The 17,380-nt window shown below is 52.4% G+C and overlaps 1 protein-coding gene across 1 annotated transcript; it reads right to left on the reverse strand.

Annotated features, from left to right (window-relative positions):
- Nucleotides 1–3,167: 3,167 nt before the first annotated feature.
- On the reverse strand, nucleotides 3,168–8,966 carry HOXB3 (homeobox B3). The gene is made up of 2 exons (XM_064636379.1): nucleotides 6,614–8,966; nucleotides 3,168–5,522 (listed from the first exon to the last, which is right to left on the reverse strand). Exons 1-2 carry the CDS (start codon nucleotides 7,032–7,034, stop codon nucleotides 4,759–4,761), a joined length of 1,185 nt encoding a protein of 394 aa, XP_064492449.1. The 5' UTR covers nucleotides 7,035–8,966; the 3' UTR covers nucleotides 3,168–4,758.
- Nucleotides 8,967–17,380: the final 8,414 nt, after the last annotated feature.

The raw sequence follows: 17,380 nt of genomic DNA on the forward strand, positions 1-17,380 counted from the left end.
TCCTGCCTCTCCTGCCTGTCCTTCCCTCCCTCCATTCCCTGCCTGTCCTTCCTGCCCTGCCTGGTGCTGCCTGCTCCTCCTGCTCCTCCTGCCCTGCCCGCAGCAGGTCCCTCCAACCTCCGAGTTCCCCGGAGTTCGCACCCCCGGGGGGGGACCCAGGCCCTGGAAAAGGGGCTTTTTCCCCCCTGGAAAAGGGTTTTTTTCCCCCGGGAAGCCCGGCTGGATCTGGGCTCTGGCCGCCACCGCTGGGGGATGTTCCCACCTCATCCCAGGATCGTGAAACTCGGAAAACTGGAGCCACTGGGAGGGTTTGGGCCAGAGATTCGTGTCCGAGCCTGGATATGAGCACTCAGGAAATCAAGTCAGCTTTTAAGCCGAGGATATTTAGACCAGCCCGGTTTACCGGGTTAAACGACTTTTAAAGAACAGCATAATCCTGCTGCTTCCCCCGCCACACTTAATGGACCTTTTGCACTTTCCTTAAAGGCCAAACGTGTTTTAAGGTCACAGATATCTCGGAAATCACATTTCTTCCCTCCCATCTATTTTCCCCCCTCCTCCCCACCTCCAATAAACGGTGCCACTTCCAGAGTTTACAAAATAAATAAATAAAATGAAAAGTCATTTCCCAGGAAGATTTCCCTCCCTCCTCCCCCCCCTCCTCCCCTTCTTTAAAGTGCCCGGGAACACAACCCGAAAATAAGAGAGGAGCGATCAATCTTTCCCTCCAAAGACTTTTGACAGCTCGGCCTGACTCGCTCAGCAAAGAAATTCGGCTTTTGCCGAGGAGTTGCTTAACCCAGGAGAGATTTATAAAGTTTAATCCAAACGCAGAAAGTACAGATTTCGGGAGGGGGAGGGAGATGAAGCCGTTCTGGTGCCGGACGGGAAAGGGGCTGGTTTGGGATTTGTTTGTTCCAGCTCCATTTCTCCCGTTTTTGCAGCCGGGAGGGATTTTTGCGTTCACAGAGGGGAGAAGCCTCCTGGAAACTTTTGTCACTTCAGGCATCCGCGTGGGTGGTGAGGGTTTGGGAGACACACAGAATAAATCTAAAGCTGCAGCTGGAGCCGGGGCCGAAGCACAGAGTTTAGCAAAGAGGTAAAGAAAATAATAATAATAATAATAATAATTTAAAAAATTACAAACCAGCTCGATTAAGGGGAGATTTTCCTGCAATGTTCTACATTGTCAATGCACTTATCAAAATCGCCACAGATCTACTCAATTTCGGCAGATCAATGGAAAAAGAACAGTTGGGTTTCCCATCTTTTTTTTTTTCTCGTTTGGAATCAAGCGGAAATTTGGGCGTCTCGGGCTTTGCCACGAGGCTGAAAGTCCTTCCTTTTCGAGGAGCTGGGATGAAGTGCAAGAGTTTGGGATGCAAAAGGAAAATCCTTCCAGCTGCTCCCAACAGTTGTCTCCGCTTTTTGCTCGCACGGAGTTGCGAGAAAAAAAAATAAAAAGAGGAGGGGAAAAAAAAAAAAGAAAGGAGAGAGATAAAAAAAAAAATAAAAGCAAAAAGAACCTCTTGGTGGAAAAGGGAATTTTTTTCCCACGTATCACAAGGAGGCACAAGGGAAGAAAAAAAATCTCTCTACTCAAGGGGAAAGGCGTCACATCCCAGGAATAAATTCGCGGGGTCAGTGAACGATGGAGAAACGCAAGAATTGTGAGATAAAACCCGGGCCCGCGGCTTTAATGCTGCGGCACGAATTGAACCGGGGGGTGAGGAGTTGTGGGGGACGGAACCCGCGGGAGTGTCGCGCCCGGAGCCCCGGAATTGGTTTTTTTTTTGTTTTTTTTCCCTTTTTTCCCGGTTGTAACTATTTCCTGGGAATCCCCGCCACCGACCCGGCAACATGGCGACGGGAAAAACACATTCCAGGGGGGCGGGAGGGGGGAAGGCGACGCCGGACCCTTGTTCTTTGAGGCGATTCCCCACCAGAGCCTGCACGCTTTTATGCTTTTATGCTTTTAAATTATAGCAACCCCGGCCGGGAAATTGTTCCCTGCATGGGCGGGCAGAACCCGGGCCCGGGCCGGGCAGAAAAACAAGCCCTGTCTCCCCGCGCTCCCGTTATTTATTGTCGCGGGGAGGTTCTAATTATTAACCTGGAACTTCATTTATTAGGAGGGAGCGGGGAAGAACGGCATCGGCCCTTCAGCCCTCGCGGGCTCCTCTCTCCGCTGCGCCTTTTTACCCCCGGGGGTTTCTCCGGACACCCCTGGCTGTGCACGCAGGTGTCTAAAACACACTCACACCTTTCCACAGCCCACCCCGAATTTTTGGTGCCTTTCGCGGCCTTTTCGCCCCTTTTCTCCCGGTGGGAATCAGATCCCCCTCTCCTCCCGTGCAGGGGACCTTCCCCTCCTCCTCCTCGGCCCCAGGAACGGAGCGTTCCGAGCCTGACAAGCGCTTCGCCCCTCTTGCAGGACCATAAAACTTTTATTGCTCCTCGCTGCTTGAATATAAGTTTTCTTAGGGCTTTGGAGCGTAAAAGGCAAATTATTCACGGTATTACCCCATCTGCTTTCGCTGCTGGCAGAGGGTTGCTCTCCCTTTTGCTCTCACTGATGGTGTAACATTCATTTTCCCCCCCTTTTAATCACGATTTTGGGTGGTGTGGGATGTGGGGGGGGTGTGTGTGTTCTGTGTGTGTTCGCCTGTGCACACGTGTGTGCGTGTGCTCGTGTGTTCACGCATGTGCATCGCACCCCCTCGCTTCTTTATTAATAATTAAATAACACATTAATTCATTAATTGATTTAATTTCTCTTCACTTCCGAGGTCCCGCGTGGAAAGTCTGGGCTTTTTTTTTTTTTTTTTTTTTTAATTTCTCCCCTATTTTTTTGCCTTTTTTTTTTTCTTTTTTTTTTTTTCCTTTTTTTTGGGATTAATCCTTTTCCTTTGTTTTCCTTGGCGGCCCAATGGAAGCCCGGCCCCGGCGCCACGTGATTCCCTCTTTGTGGCCGCGGGCGCGGGTTGGGATGCGCGGAGGGGGCCCCAATTCCCAGGATTTCCCCCCAAACATGGCTCGCCGAGCCCAGTCCTGGCACCTCCACTCCTCCGCCCCTTCCTCGCCTTCCCTTCGCGATTTTTTTACCTACAAACAACCTATTTATTTTTTTTTTACCTTTCAATCCGACCGATAGGACGAGATAAAAATTGATAACAGAAAGTTTATTCAAGAATTGTTCGACAGACAACCCTTTAAGCGAGGAAATAAAATAACTACTGTAAGAACAAAGAAAGCTCTCCAAAGAGGAGGGGTGAGGTGGGAGGGAGGGATTAGCTATAGTTCTTCTAATTCAGGACTATACAATTACAGTCTGGTTCTGCTCTCATGCCTCCAGTAGAACTAATTACATTATTCATAAGTACGAAGGTAACATAAAACTACTGGTCTCTCTAAATTACAATAACTAAAATAAGCTCGTTGTACAATGACAAGGAAAACACAATGTCCTTTGTAACAAGTAAATACTAAAAAAAGTACAATTTGATTCTTTTTTTTTGTTTTCTTTCTTTCCCTCATATAAATACGTAATATCGGGGATAAATAATACAAAAAAAGGGAAAATATTTTAAACTGGCTATAACCAATAAATATATATGAATGTTCACCAGAACACACACCTATTGAAGGGCCCCTCGGCTGAGGTGGACGAGAGCCCTTCAAAGTTGTTTTAATACCCATTATATGTAAACTCTAAGTGCAACAAAGATGTCCAGACAAGAAAGCATCAGCAAATCCCAGTGAGCCATTCACTTCTGCTTCGATTGGAGGACATTCCATGTGTTCAAATATACCCTGTTTTCACGTAAGGTCAAAGAGAGAAGAGGAGGAAAGAAGCGTAGGACCTCTAAGTCCTAAGATTGCTTTTCTGTCAACGAACCCCTAAGAAAAAAATACCAACTCCCCCCAAAAAACTACAAACTTCACGTCATCAGAGGCAAAGGCGGGGAAATATTCAGACCTGTCAACTCTTCCTTCCTCTCTTTGGGCTGCTCTCTCACTGCTGGGAGGGGGTTTAGGCATCTCAAAAACTTGTTTCCCGAACCCTTTGTGATTCTTAGACCTCTTTTATTCTGATTTTTCTGTTTGTTTGTTCGCTTTTAGTGTTATTATTGTTATTTTTGAGAGGGGGAGCGGGGCCTGGAGGGGAAGGGCGTGGATCCCACGCGTTGGCAGGTGTGGATATTTGCAGTCCCTGTGGGGGCCGGTGGGAAGTCACTCGGTGGAAAAAGGACTCCCTTCCTCTCTGGAGAGGAAAGCACAGGTTGATCTCGAGGAGGAGCCAGAGGGTAATTCCCCTGTGAATCTCTTCTAATTGTGTGCATGTTTGTGTGGGTGCAGAGACACTTGGCTGGTTGACTCTTCTCCTTTCCAGTTGTCCAAGGACTGTCGGTGGTGATCTGTGCTCGGGTTGGAGCTCAGGGGTGTCGCTGCTCCGAATCCGCCACATTCCCACAAAACCACCCCAAGCCCGTTTCAGAAGCATTTGTGTTGAAACACAGGAGGTCTATCCCTTCAGAGAGAGAGAGAGAGAACTGCTTTGGGCAGCCAACACCCAAAGGGCGCCCAAGAAATCCCAGAAACAACAACGGCGAGCACGACAAGCCGGTGGAGACATCCCCGCCAGGGAAAGAAAGAAAGGAAACCAGCTCAACACAAATGTTCCTGAAGCTGAGCCTGCCCTCTCCCCCTCTCCCCTGCCCCACGGGGGGCTCCCAGCTGCTTCACCCCGGCTCCCTATCACAGGTGGGTGAGCTTGGGCGCCTCTTGGATTCTGCCCTGAGAAGAAGCGTGGTGGCTGGAAAGGTCTGTGTAGGTGGGGTGGCCCTCGCAGGGGCCGTGGTGCTGGCCCGGGGGCAGCTGGGGGGGCCCGTTGTAGTCCATGCTGGCAGCCTGGTGGTGGGGCAGGTGGTTGAGGCCGTACAGGGAGGGGCCGGAGGCGGGCATAGAATCCACATAGTTGCCCCCCACGTAGACGGGGCTGCCCTGCATGCTGGGAGTCCCGTAGGCCACCCCGTTGCCCGGTAAGACGTGCGGGTCGTACTCGGGGGCGGTGTTGGCGTATTTCTGTTGGGAGGGGCAGCCTTTGATGGGGTTTTGGTAGTTACTGGACATGGCATAGGCATTTTGGTGGGGTTTGTTGAAGGAGGGCGGCGAGGGGGCGTCGTAGCTGCCGCCCATGGGGTGCAAGGCGTTGATGAAGCCGGCGGAGGATTGCATGGGCTGGGGCGGGCTGCCCGTGGGGGAGGGCCCTCCCGAGGAGGAGCCCACGCCTTTGGACTTCTGGTCTTTCTTGTACTTCATCCTCCTGTTCTGGAACCAGATCTTGATCTGCCTCTCGCTGAGGTTCAGCAGGTTGGCCATCTCCACGCGCCGGGGCCGGCACAGGTAGCGGTTGAAGTGGAATTCCTTCTCCAGCTCCACCAGCTGGGCGCTGGTGTAGGCCGTGCGGGCCCTCTTGGAGGCCGAGGAGCCCGGGGGGCTTTTCTCGCCGCCGCAGGTTTCTGCCGGGGCCCCCAAAATGAAATAAAAGATAATTACTTACAGGCAGAAATTGAATGCATCGGTTCTTAATAAATCCTGGAACGGGCGCGGGAGCTCGACCCCCCTCCCCCTTCATCGCCCCTTCACATTAGCCTGCACTCCATAATCATGGCATTTATTAAGAGTTCTGTTCTCCAAAGCTGCCCCTGCTTTATGAAAATTTGATCATGTCATGTAGAAAAGGATTCCAGGGCCATTTATTCAGGAGTCGATTATTTCCAGCAGATAATTTCGAGAAAATAATATTTGGCGGGGGGGGGGCGGGCGCTGCAAAGCCAATTAGTGCTAACACGGGGCAGGGCTGGGAGGTGTTTGGTTTGCTGAGGTGGGAATGCACCCTCAGACACACTCAGACACACACACACATCCTGTGTGGCTCGTGTTTGTGCAACACAAATATTTGTGTGTCTGGTGTTTGTGCGACACAAGTATTTGAGTGCACGTTGTCCAACACCAGCTCACGTTTGTACCCCCCTTTTTGTGAGAGAAATGTGATGTAACAGCTAAATTATATTAATGTAGGGTGAAGTGTGCGCCACAGAGTTTACACCAATATATTTGTCAGAACAGGGATATTCCCAACGTGATTTTATATTTTTTTTGGATCCTGACAGCCTTTGCTGTGTCTCTGTGCAAGGAGGTGCAGATGTTTGTGCATCTGCTCCCTGGGTGCCCACACACCCCGTGTTCGCTGCCATGTCTGGGGGCAGGGAGGTGGGAGGAGAACAAACAGCTTTAGCAGCCCCAGGCTGAGCAGGTGGGTGCCCATCTCCACGTTCCTGTGTCTGCACGGTCGGACACCACCTGTGAACAACCACCTGCCCGCAGGGGTCGGGTTGTGTCGGACACAAACCGAGTGTGCGGGGCCAGAGCTGCAAGATGGGCTGTGCCCAGCGCCAGGATCCCCTCTGCATCCTCTCTGCATCCTCTCTGCATCCTCTCTGTCCTCCCCTCCCTCCAGACGGGCCCCCCCTGACCGGTGGCTCCCCCACCTTGCGCGGGGCGAGCGGGAGACGGACAGACAGACGGCCCCGAGAGCACGCCCGGGTACCTGCGCTGGGGGAGCTGTTTTTCTGCTTGGAGTTTTGCCTCGACTCCTTCATCCAGGGGAAGATCTGCTTGGTGAGACTGGCGTTGGCACCCAGGTTGGCCTTGCCGGGGGCGTTTTTGCCAGGCTGGTTATTGCTGTTGCCGCCGGCGCTGCTGGCGGGGTTGGGGGGCGGCGACACGGGCGGGGGCGGGTGGTGCTCCTGGGGCAAACTGGGCCTCATGCAGCTCCCGTTCAGCTCTTTACTCTTGGTCGTGTTGCCAAGAGACTGGAGGGAGCAGGCAGACCTCTGGAAGTCGCTCTCCACGTGAGAGGCCGCCGGGAAGGGCTGCTGGGCGCCCTCGTAGCCGAAGCCGTTGGCGCTCCCGTAGGAGTAGCCGCCCCCGAAGAGCGTGGAGCCGTCGTAGTACGTGGTCTTCTGCATCTCTGGGGCTCCCCACAACGATTTTTCCGGCTACCAGGGTCCTGACACCCCTATGGCAGAACATTGGCACCCCGAGGCCACGTGACAGGCCGTTTCCAGCTGTCTGTTGGAAGCTGACCTGAAAGGTTAGGAGAAAACACACAATAATAGTCCCCGGCCTAGGAATCCATCTTGGGGCCTGAAAGGCCCATGACATGAATAGGGTCCCGCAGAACAGGAGGAACAGATGCTTGGAGCAGATTTCGTCCCGTGTGCAGCCTAAGGAGGCTCCAACAAACGTTACAGTGCAAAAGTTGAGCTGGTTTTTTTTTTTGGGGGGGGGGACACAACATTTTTCCTGGTTGGTTTGGTTGGCTGTTGGTTGCACCTTTTTTTTGTTGTTTTTCCCCCCCTGCCAGGATGTTCAACGTGCTCCAAAAGCCCACGTGGTTTCATCTGCACACATCTATTTCCTCCTGTATTTCTCTATATGCTGCACAATTAAATAGATCTGCACACACTCCCCATTAAACACGTGGGTGCATCCGTGGGGGTGTGTGTCACGTGCACACATCCACAGAACACGAGAAATAACCCAAATCTTGGGGTCCAGAAGGGAGAATTGCTGGCCACAAGCATGAAAGGAATGAAAGTCTTGCTTTCTCAGCCCTGACCTATTCAAACCAGCCCTTCACACACACAACAACGTTGCACCTTCCGAAATTAAAAGTCTGGTGGGTTTGTTGCAGGGCCTCTGCCTGCTCTGTTTGTTTTGAAGCTGAAACCAGCAAACAGCAATATGTTTTCTCCAGGTAACCATGTCCTGGCACAGTTGGCTCCCTTTGCTGTTTGCACAGGAACTCACAATGTCTCTGGAATTCAGAGCAAATATTCTCAGCAGATTTAAGCAGGGGCACCAATTCAAGAATGTGCTGCCTTTGGCCTGCTCCTGAGTGTCTCTCTCTCTCTCCCTCTCCCCCTCTGGAAGCACAGGTTGTATTTAGAAAACAACCCCCTTCCCTGCCTGCATGGCTTTGTACTCAGCCCTCCTGAATCCGGAGCTACCCTTGGCAAGATGTTGATTCCAAAACCAGTCCAGTTGCCGTTGCTAATTTTTTCCCCCCCTTTGGAAAACAAACACGTCACCAGGCCATTTGCTCTTAACTTTCTCCCCCTTTGATTTTTCATCCTTCCTCCCTCCCTCAACCCAAGCTCTAAAAAAGCCCAAAAAAAGCCCCATTCCAAAGCCTAAAATTACAAAACGAAACCTTCCCTTTTCCCCTTCTCTCTGACCTTTTTTACGGTTCTTTTATCTCTTTCCTTCTCTTTTTTTTTCTTTCCTCAAAGCATAAACTTTTTCCACCATAAAGACAGAGCAGAAACACCCTCAAAACCGGCAAAACTATCTCGGTCTGAAAATAATCTGATGGGTGAGGCTCAATCCAGCAGCACCCGGGTTTAAAAAAGCCAGGGAGACTTCTCCCTGCAGCCAAGAGTTTGCGAGGAGCCACTGTGCGTTTTGTTTGGCCACTTGATACCCACTGTATATTTAATCGTATCTCTTGTATATTTAATTTTATCTGGGCTCTTTCATTCTGGAGAATAAAATAAAATAAACTCGGCGGAGATAAAGCCTGATGCGATATTTCTTAAGTGCCGGGGTTTAACAGAAGCCGCGGCTCGACAATAAATAACATCTCTTTTTTTTTTTTTCTCCCCCCCTTCCCTGACTGCTGCGTTCTTATGTCACGTCACATGAAACCTCCGTTTGCTTCCACCACAGCCTCAGACAACGCGTCCACGGAGGGACCGCTCGGCTTTTTTCACCCCGATTAAATCCTTGCTGCATTCCCAGGTCCGCGTTGTCTCTCCCACGGAGATGTCTCATTGTCTCCGGAGGGGACGAGCTCCTCGCGGGGAGTTGTTCTCCTTCGCCTTCCTCGCCATGATAAATATGTCTTATTAAAAAAATAAATAAAAAAAAAAGAGCAGATCCCGCTGCCCGAGCCGAGGAGCCGCGAATTAATTACAAAACGGCAGCGCCTTTATTATGGATAGGTTTGCTGAAAATATCTGCCAGGGCAGAGGTGGGAATTTCTCCAAGGCCTTCCTGGCTGGCCAAGGTTTCTTTAAAAAAAAACAAACCTCGCAAAACAAAACGACAAAACAAACCTAAATCAGGGCTGTGAGGCTCAGCTAAAAATAACAGCGGTGATTTTGGGGGTTTTTGTTGTGTTGTTGGTTGGTTTTTTTTTTAAATGTCCATAAAATAAATTTACAACCCCCTTCGTCCAAAAGCTCCCTGGCTTGTGGCTTCCACGGATTTGCTTTGTACCTCATCTCTCAGCGCCTCACAAATGCCGCTCATTTATCTTCGCCCAGGACGGCCGCAATCCTAATTATTTACTCCAAGGAATTGCTTTAAAAAAAAAAAAAAATCCCAGGCAGAATAATAAATATTCGATGATCTCCCGTTCCAATTAAAGCCGGGCAGGATCCGCCGTTTCCACCGCGCTCCAAGTTTCACTTTGCGAGCGGCAACATTTAACCACAAACTCTTCGCCCGCAACTTTGGAGGGCGAGGATTTAGAGACATTTAAAAAGAAAAATAATAATAAAAAAATAAAAAGCAAATAGGTATCGGGGGAAGGTGCGAGAGGGAAAGGGCCGCGGGGAGGAGGATGCTCGGGGGGGAGAAAAAAAATCAGGCGGTCGGGGGAAAAAGATAAAAGGAAGCTAATGCAGAGGTATTCTGCCGGAAAGCCGTCCCCTCCATGTTGGAAATCCTAAATTCACAACCTGAGTGTGCTGGGGAAGAAGAGCAGCGTCTCTCCCCTCCCCCGCCCCCTCCTAAGGTACATTTCGCGGAGCCGGAGGAGCCAGGCATCGCCCCGGCTTTTAATTTAAATTATTATTAATAATAAATATTCCTAACGCGCCCCCGTAACAATGGGTCGGCCGCTCGGAAGGAGCTCGGCTCGCAGCGACCCGCCTGGCGCTGGAGACGCCTGAAAAATAAGAGAGACATTCCTAAAATTTCCCTCTTCCCTCCCCCCACCGGCGGAGCTTCCCCCCCAGCAGAACTCCCCAGTTGTAAAGCGGGGGGGCGGCCGAGGGGGGGGAAAGGGCCCTGGATGAGGGCTGCAAAGGAGGCTCTGCGTGGAAGGAAGCCTTAAAGCTTGTGAACTCTTCTTGAACCGAGATTGGAGTCATATGGTCATAAATCATTGGGACATATACTCCGCCATTCACAAAGTGATAGCCTATTTGAGTCCGGCTTACCTTAGTCTCTGACGAGCAAAGCCCAGGCAGACATAATATATTTTCACATCCAGCATCCACGCAATCAATAAGCAAGGAATGACACCCCCCCCTTTTTTCCTTTAAAAAAAAGCGTTAAAGGAATATACGAGAGAGAGAGAGAGGGGGAAAAAAAAATCCGGCATAGGCATGGATATATGTATTAAAAAAAAAAAAAAGCCAAAACAGAGGGGGAGGGGGCTCAGCCAGTGGAGCTTTCGGTTACGGCAGCTCAAATTGTCTCTCGGTCTCCGTTTGGGGGAGAGGAGGGGAAGGGAAAAAAAAAAAAAAAGAAATCAAGATGCTTTCCAGCTTCCAAGATGTGCAGAAAAGCTGCGGGGCTTTGAATGGACAAACCCTGAGATTTCTGGTTGCCCTATGGACTGGTACGCGCTGCTCACTGATAACAATGGCCTCTGCTTTACCACAGCAAAGGGGAAGAAGGGAAAGGAGAAGGGAGAGGGAAAAAAAAAAAAAAAAAAAAAGAAAGAAAGAAAAGCTGAACACAACACCCCCCCCACACCACCCCCCGTTTAACTGCGCGATGCTTGGCTGGGATTAAAATAATAACGAAAAGAATCCGGGCTACGGGGGAGTCGGGGGTGGGCGAGGAGGGGGGTGGGGGGTGGAATAAAGCGGAGGGGGTATTTAAAAATAAAAGATTTGGGTGGGATTGCCGGGCCGAGCCAGAGGAGCCTCCCGACCGGCGTCACTCGTGAAAAATGATGCTAATTGCGGCCGGGGTGGACAGAGGCCTAGGCGGAAAGACAGCGGAGCTGGGCTTTGATTCACGTGTTTAACAATTAGGTGTCAATTTATGCAAATGCGCCGTTCCCACAGTCCCGGGGCCCCCCCGGCCCCTCCGCGGCTCCTTCAGGAGCTGCCACTCCCCCCCCCCGGCCCTTCTCCTGCATCCCCCCCAATCCTAAACCCCCTTTTTTGGGTGCCGGGGGGGAGGGCAGGCACAGGAGCCGCCGGTCCGGGGGTTCGCGGAGGGGCAGGGGAGGAGGGGGAGGGCGGGGAGGGGTCGGCGCAACTCCCGCGGAACTTCGGCGCAAAGTTTGCGCGTCCCGGCGGCCGCGGGGGCTCCTCCGGGAGGGGGGGAGCGGCTGCGGGGTTTGGGGGGGGGGGAGGCGAATGGGCCTCGGGGGAGGCCGAGGCGGTGCCGGCCAATAAAGCCGATTATTATTGCCGTTATTAATAAGGCCGGGAGGGCCGCGCGAGGCAGATTTGCGCCTCTCCCCCGTTCCCACGCGGCCCTGAGACGCTGTTTTTTAGGGGGAAAGTCCGTGTCGTGACGAGGAGGGGCCGGCGAGTGGGAGGAAGGCAGGGCGAGGAATTTAGGTGTCTGCACTTCTTCTTCTTCTTCTTTTTTTTTTTTTTAAGTGCTACTTTTGTTTCGCGCCGCGATTTTTCTCCCCTCCTTCCATTCCTCAAAGTGCTGACGTGGGGGGGAATTTGCGTTTAGCAAAGCAAGAAAAAGAGGGGCCACAAAGGCTCTTTGGACTGTTGCTGGGAAGGTACGACCCGCCCAGGGGGTTCCAGCGCCTTTTTTCCCCTTTTTTTGTGTGTGTGTGTGTGTGTGTGTGTGTGCACCTTTAGGCCGAGGACTCTGCAAAGAAAAAAGAAGGATGTCCAAGCAAACATCTGACTTTTAAGAGGACTCGCTCTGGGTTGGACAGCCAAGGTTCTCTAGGTGATGGATAAAGTCTTATCCCAAGGATTACGGTGTTTCCAGCTATTGTTCTGGCTGCAGCCTTCGGATCCCAGATGGGAGGGTTTCGACCAGGGAACACCATTATTGCGATTTTATTATTTTTCTTTACCCCCCCCCCCCTCCCTCATCTGGCTTTTTATGAACTGCTCCAACATAAATCTTCTGCTACAAGACAGCTCCTATTTTGGAACCCCGGCGTTGAAATCCCAGGGAAGGAAAGAGGAAAAACAGTAGTGGACTATTTAAAGACTTCTCCGTGGCTGAAGTGCTCTCTAGATTTCTGAATATGGATCTCCACTGACTTATTTAGAGCACCTGGGCAACCAGAAGTACCTCGGATTCTGCAAGGAACTCCTCTGAAGTGCAAAATTTTGTTTTAACCTTAACCAGCTGAAAAAAATCCCCGTTCAGGAGGTCGTTGCACGTTTATATGTTGAGCTCCTGTAAGTAGTTATTTTAGGCTCCCAGCGTATTGCCTTTTTTTTTTTTTTTTTGCTTTGGTTGCAGCTTATTTTTCTTTAAACTGTAACTCCCTCGCACTCGTCACGAAATCAGCAGCAAATGTTGCAATCTGACTGGATTTCCCTTCAAAGGGAGTACAGGAAATATCTTCCATCTAAAACACTCCCTCAAAGTTTACGGCCATAAATCACGAAGTTTAAAGACAAGCCGGTAGCAAAAGGAAAATACTCAGCTGAAATCCGGGGCAGCTTTTGCTTATCCTGGGGTTTGGTGGAGGGGAGGGGAAAGAAAAAAAAAATAAAAAAAGAAAGAAAAAGGAAAAAAAAGAGTCACGTTGTGGGAGTTTAGAGAAGAAAAGGCTTCCAAGGCTGGTGCGGAGGGAGAGACGGGCAGAGACAGGGACCAGGTGGGAGATTCAGCAAAACTCACCAGTCCTGGGATGGCCGGTCCAGCGACCTCGGGGCAGCGGCGGATTTGGAGGAAGGAGAAGGACTGAGGGGGGGGGAAAGGGAAAAACAAACAAACAAACAAAAAGAAACAACAAAAAGAAGTATGAAACTTCGGTCAGAAAAGCGCGAACAAGGGGAGTCATCCTCGAGGGAGACCCTGGGCTGGAAGCGGGGACAAGACGGGCTCTCCCGAACAAAAGCCCCGGCATTTCCTCGGAGATTGTCGCCCACCCCAGCAAGCAGCGCATTCCCAGGGACTGGGGGGCTCTCCATCCCCCGAGAGCATTTCCAGGGATCCCCGATAGCATTCCCAGGGATTGGGGGGACTCTCCATCCCCCGAGAGTATTTCCAGGGACTGGGGGGCTCTCCATCCCCCCAGAGCATTTCCAGGGACTGGGGGGCTCCATCCCCTGAGAACATTTCCAGGGATTGGGGGACTCTCCATCCCCCGAGAACATTTCCAGGGATTGGGGGACTCTCCATCCCCCTAGAACATTTCCAGGGATTGGGGGGCTCTCCATCACCCGATAGCATTTCCAGGGATCCCCGATAACATTCCCAGGGACTGGGGGACTCTCCATCCCCGGAGAACATTCCCAGGGATTGGGGGACTCTCCATCCCCCGAGAACATTCCCAGGGATTGGGGGGTTCTCCATCTCCCGAGAACATTTCCCGGGACTGGGGGACTCTCCATCCCCCGAGAACATTCCCAGGGATTGGGGGACTCTCCATCCCCCGAGAACATTCCCAGGGATTGGGGGACTCTCCATCCCCCGATAGCATTTCCAGGGATCCCCGATAACATTCCCAGGGATTGGGGGACTCTCCATCCCCCGAGAACCCCCCGGACCCATCGCGGCCGGGGGGCAGCGGGTTATTCCGGGAGATTTGATGCCCTCCCTCCCCCCTCCGGTGTTTCCTTCCACCTTCCCTCCGTGGAACCCCCCCTTTCCCGGGACAGGGAAGCGCTTCCCCCGTCCTGGGGGTCGCGTTAGGGCTGGAAACACTTGTCCACTTTCTCCACGGCCGGGGGGGAACTCTGCCCACAATTTAAAAACCCACGAGCGTCCCGAAGGCTTTTGCTTAAATTCTGCCGGTCGTTTGGGAGTTAAAGGCGTTTAAGAGATTAAATACGCGCGGTTAATTAGTTTGAGGCTACCAACAATAAAACAGGAGGGGAAAATACGAGGCCGTTTTTCCTGAAAGGCGGAAAATCCTCAAGGATTCGGAATATGTTTCTCTTTTTTTTTTGAGTTTCCACAGCGTGCTGGGGGGATCTCCACGAAAGGGGGTGGAGGGAGGACGGGGATGCTTTATGGTGTTGGAGGACACCATCCACACAGCAGCGATTCGGCCCCACAATTAACGGGTTCGAGCCGTAAACATTTTTAAAGCCACGCCGAGATTTATCGCCGCAACTTTGGCGCGGAGGAGCCGGGGAAGGGAGAAGGGGAAAGGAGGAAGAAAAAGCAATCTCATTTAAAAATATTTTCGTTCGGGGAAACATTCGGTCGCTTTAATAATCCCGTTTCCGTTCTGTATGTTGATGTTATTAATCTCAAATAAAAATGTTCCCCTCGCACCCCTGCTCCTGCTCGCGACAACATCCCCGAGTCCATAAATCACCCGCGGATGCTTCGTGACCTTCTCTAGTCGGCGGCCTGTAGCTGTATTTTTTTATTAGTATTATTATTACACGCGCTTTAATACCCGGCTTTGGCAATATTCCACTTATTCCCCCCCCGCCCCGCTTCACTGGGGCTTCTCAGTCCCCTCTGCTGAGCTTTGTGAAGAGAAGGGGGGGCGAAAAAAAAAACCACGAAGGAAAGAAAAGAAAAGCGCCTTTTCTGCCCTGCGAGCTCAGCAAACCCAAACCGAGCCTCGGCGAGTTCCTCCCACGCCGGGCCCGGGGAGGAAGAGGAGGAAAGTGGGCAAAGCCACGAGGAGGTGGAGAAAAGAGGGGGGAAAACGTGTTTATTTGGAGCGGAGGAGGGGAAAAGAGAAACCAGCAAACAGCTAAAAGGAGCCGGGATAAATAACGGCTCCAGCAATGAGTGGGGGGGGTTGTTTTTCTTTGTTTTTAATTTCTCCCCCCGCTGTACGGGCAGAAGGGGGATGGAGCCAGGTTTCCCCCACCCCCTCCCCGCGTTCTTTGTTTTGATTTGGGTTGGGGTTTTTTTTTCCCTCTATTAATTTTTCTCTCGGGGGCGGTTCCGCTCCTCCCGCGGGTTGAAGCCCCCCCGGGCCAGGGAGCAGCGCCCACCGCCCCCTCCCGCGGGGCCGCCCCCCCTCCCGCGGCCCTTTTTGCGGCTAAAGGGAAGGAGTTTGGGTTTTCCCGTTCCACAGGCACAGAGCGCGAGGGAGGGGAGAGCTGCGAGGAGGAGGAGAGACTTATGGAGGGGCCGGGACCTCCTGAAACCCCAAACAGAAGCCGGCCGGGATAAGAAATCAAAATTAAACTGAGTGAGCGGTGGCTTTGCCTTGACAGATTAGACCTTTTTCTCCCCCTGACCTTTGCTTGGAAGAGCAATAACTCACCGGGTTAATGATCAATCAGCGGAAGCGCTTTGGAATTGTCTTAAAAAAAAGAAACCAAAACACCCCAAAATAAAAACAGGGGCGGAAACACCCCTCGACGCCCGCCGGGCTGGATCCCACCGACCCCCTCCTCCAGAACCCCTCTGCCGTGGGGCAGCCAAAAACCTCTCCCGGCCCCAGAGAGGGGTGAGCTGCGAATTTGGGGAGGGGGGGGATGATCGGAGGGGAGGGGGCTGCGAGGGGGCGGCAGCTCGCGGGGTGAGGAGCTATTTTGGGAGCAGCTCGCGGAGAGGGGCCGGGAATCACCGTCCCCACTTTCCTTCTCCTCCTCCCCACCCCCCCACCCCCCCCCTTCCTTCCAAACGCCAAAATAATCGCCTGAATGATGCGCTCACGTGACTGAGACACGTCAACCTTTCGCCCATTTTATAGAGAATTGGGAAATGAGCGGCTCCCCCCTCCAGTCCCACTAATTCCCCCATCAGCAAATTCCCCAAACTTCCCGGGGAGCCGGGCGGGCGGTTCCCTTTTCTCCCTCCCGCCGCAGCCCCGGCCTTTGGGACCTTCTGGGCTGCTTTATCCTTTCTTCTTATTAGTATTTTTCCTTCCAGTTTTCTTTTCCTTTTTTTATCTTTTAACCCGAAGGAGATACTGAGGAGGAAAAGCGACTGCAGCGAGCGCCGCTCCCAGAGCCTCGGAGACGGGCAAGGAGGCCGAGAAGACGGAAAACGAGGGGGAAATGACGGGGTTTGGGGACAGGGAGAGCGGAGAGGGGCTGCTCTGCCTCCCCTGAAGACCCTGGGGACGGGCTCGGTTCCTGCGCTCACATCCAGGCTCCCGTTTCTTCCCGTTTGAACCCCCATCCTCCTCCTCCTCCTCCTCCTCCAAATGAAAAAAATATTTAGAAAAAAAAAAAAAAAGAGAGAGAGAGAGGGAGAAAATGAGGATTCAAAGCTTTTCTCCCACCGCAATTCCTTCGCCCCCCCCGGGAGGACCAGGCACCCACGCGACCGCCGGGGCCGTTTCTGTGAGGAAAGGAAGGAATTCGGTTATTTATTTATTTATTTTTGGTGATACTCGCCTGAATCCGGGACCGGGCTGGCGCTGCAGAACGAGCTGGGCATAGGGGAGAAGGGACCCGGGAGAAGAAATGAGTTCCATTTTACCTGCTTCCTCCCGATAAGGCAGAAAGACCAACAGTACCGGGGGTGGGAGCCTCGGGAGGGGGAGAAAGGAGCGCCAAGGAACGATATTTCTCTGCTTTGGGCTGTTTACACCGAATATTTCTCGCCTGTAGAGACCTGTGCGGACACCCCCGAGAGCTGCGTCCTCCCTGCGCGGGGCATCTCTGCAAACACCCCCCCAAAACACCCACGCGAGCCGCTGCCCTCGGCCAAAAACCCTCCCCGAGCCCGAGGGTGTTCGCTCGGGCCCCCTCATCACCATTTCAAAGCGCTCCCACCCGCCCCGAGCCCGTCGTTAATTTTTAATTAGGCGGGAAAGGTTGGGGATGGAGGCGGGAGGATTTAAATCCTATTTCTATTTTTAACACGAGGCCGTGGCCGTGTCGGGACACGCGTGGGTTTGACACAAATATCCCAAAAACACGCCCGTGGAACCCCTGGAGAGAGGGACAACCTACCTGGGGGAATAACCCCGAGAAACTCATCTATTCGGGGCTCATTCACCCCCCGGCCCCCTAAAACAAGTCTCACCCAGGAGCTGAGCTTTCCAATCCCCACCTCCACACCGGGAATCACATTCCCCAGGCTGGAAATAAAAGTCGGGGGTTTTTTTTAGGGAGGGTGGGAGAAACGCGAAGTGGAAGGGTGAAAAAAAACCCCAAAACCACCAACTCCCCCTTAAATTCTCCTGTCCCAAAAGACCAGAAGCGGCAGC

Source organism: Pseudopipra pipra, chromosome 26 (assembly GCF_036250125.1).
Source record: "Pseudopipra pipra isolate bDixPip1 chromosome 26, bDixPip1.hap1, whole genome shotgun sequence".
In the NCBI taxonomy this organism is placed as follows: Eukaryota; Metazoa; Chordata; class Aves; order Passeriformes; family Pipridae; genus Pseudopipra; species Pseudopipra pipra.

Excerpts from the sequence above, each read along its gene's own strand:
- HOXB3 (XM_064636379.1), bottom strand. The coding sequence starts at position 7,034 with ATGCAGAAGACCACGTACTACGACGGCTCCACGCTCTTCGGGGGCGGC. Across the intron at positions 5,523-6,613 it reads AAACAGCTCCCCCAGCGCAG|AAACCTGCGGCGGCGAGAAA; the intron begins GTACCCGGGCGT and ends GGGCCCCGGCAG.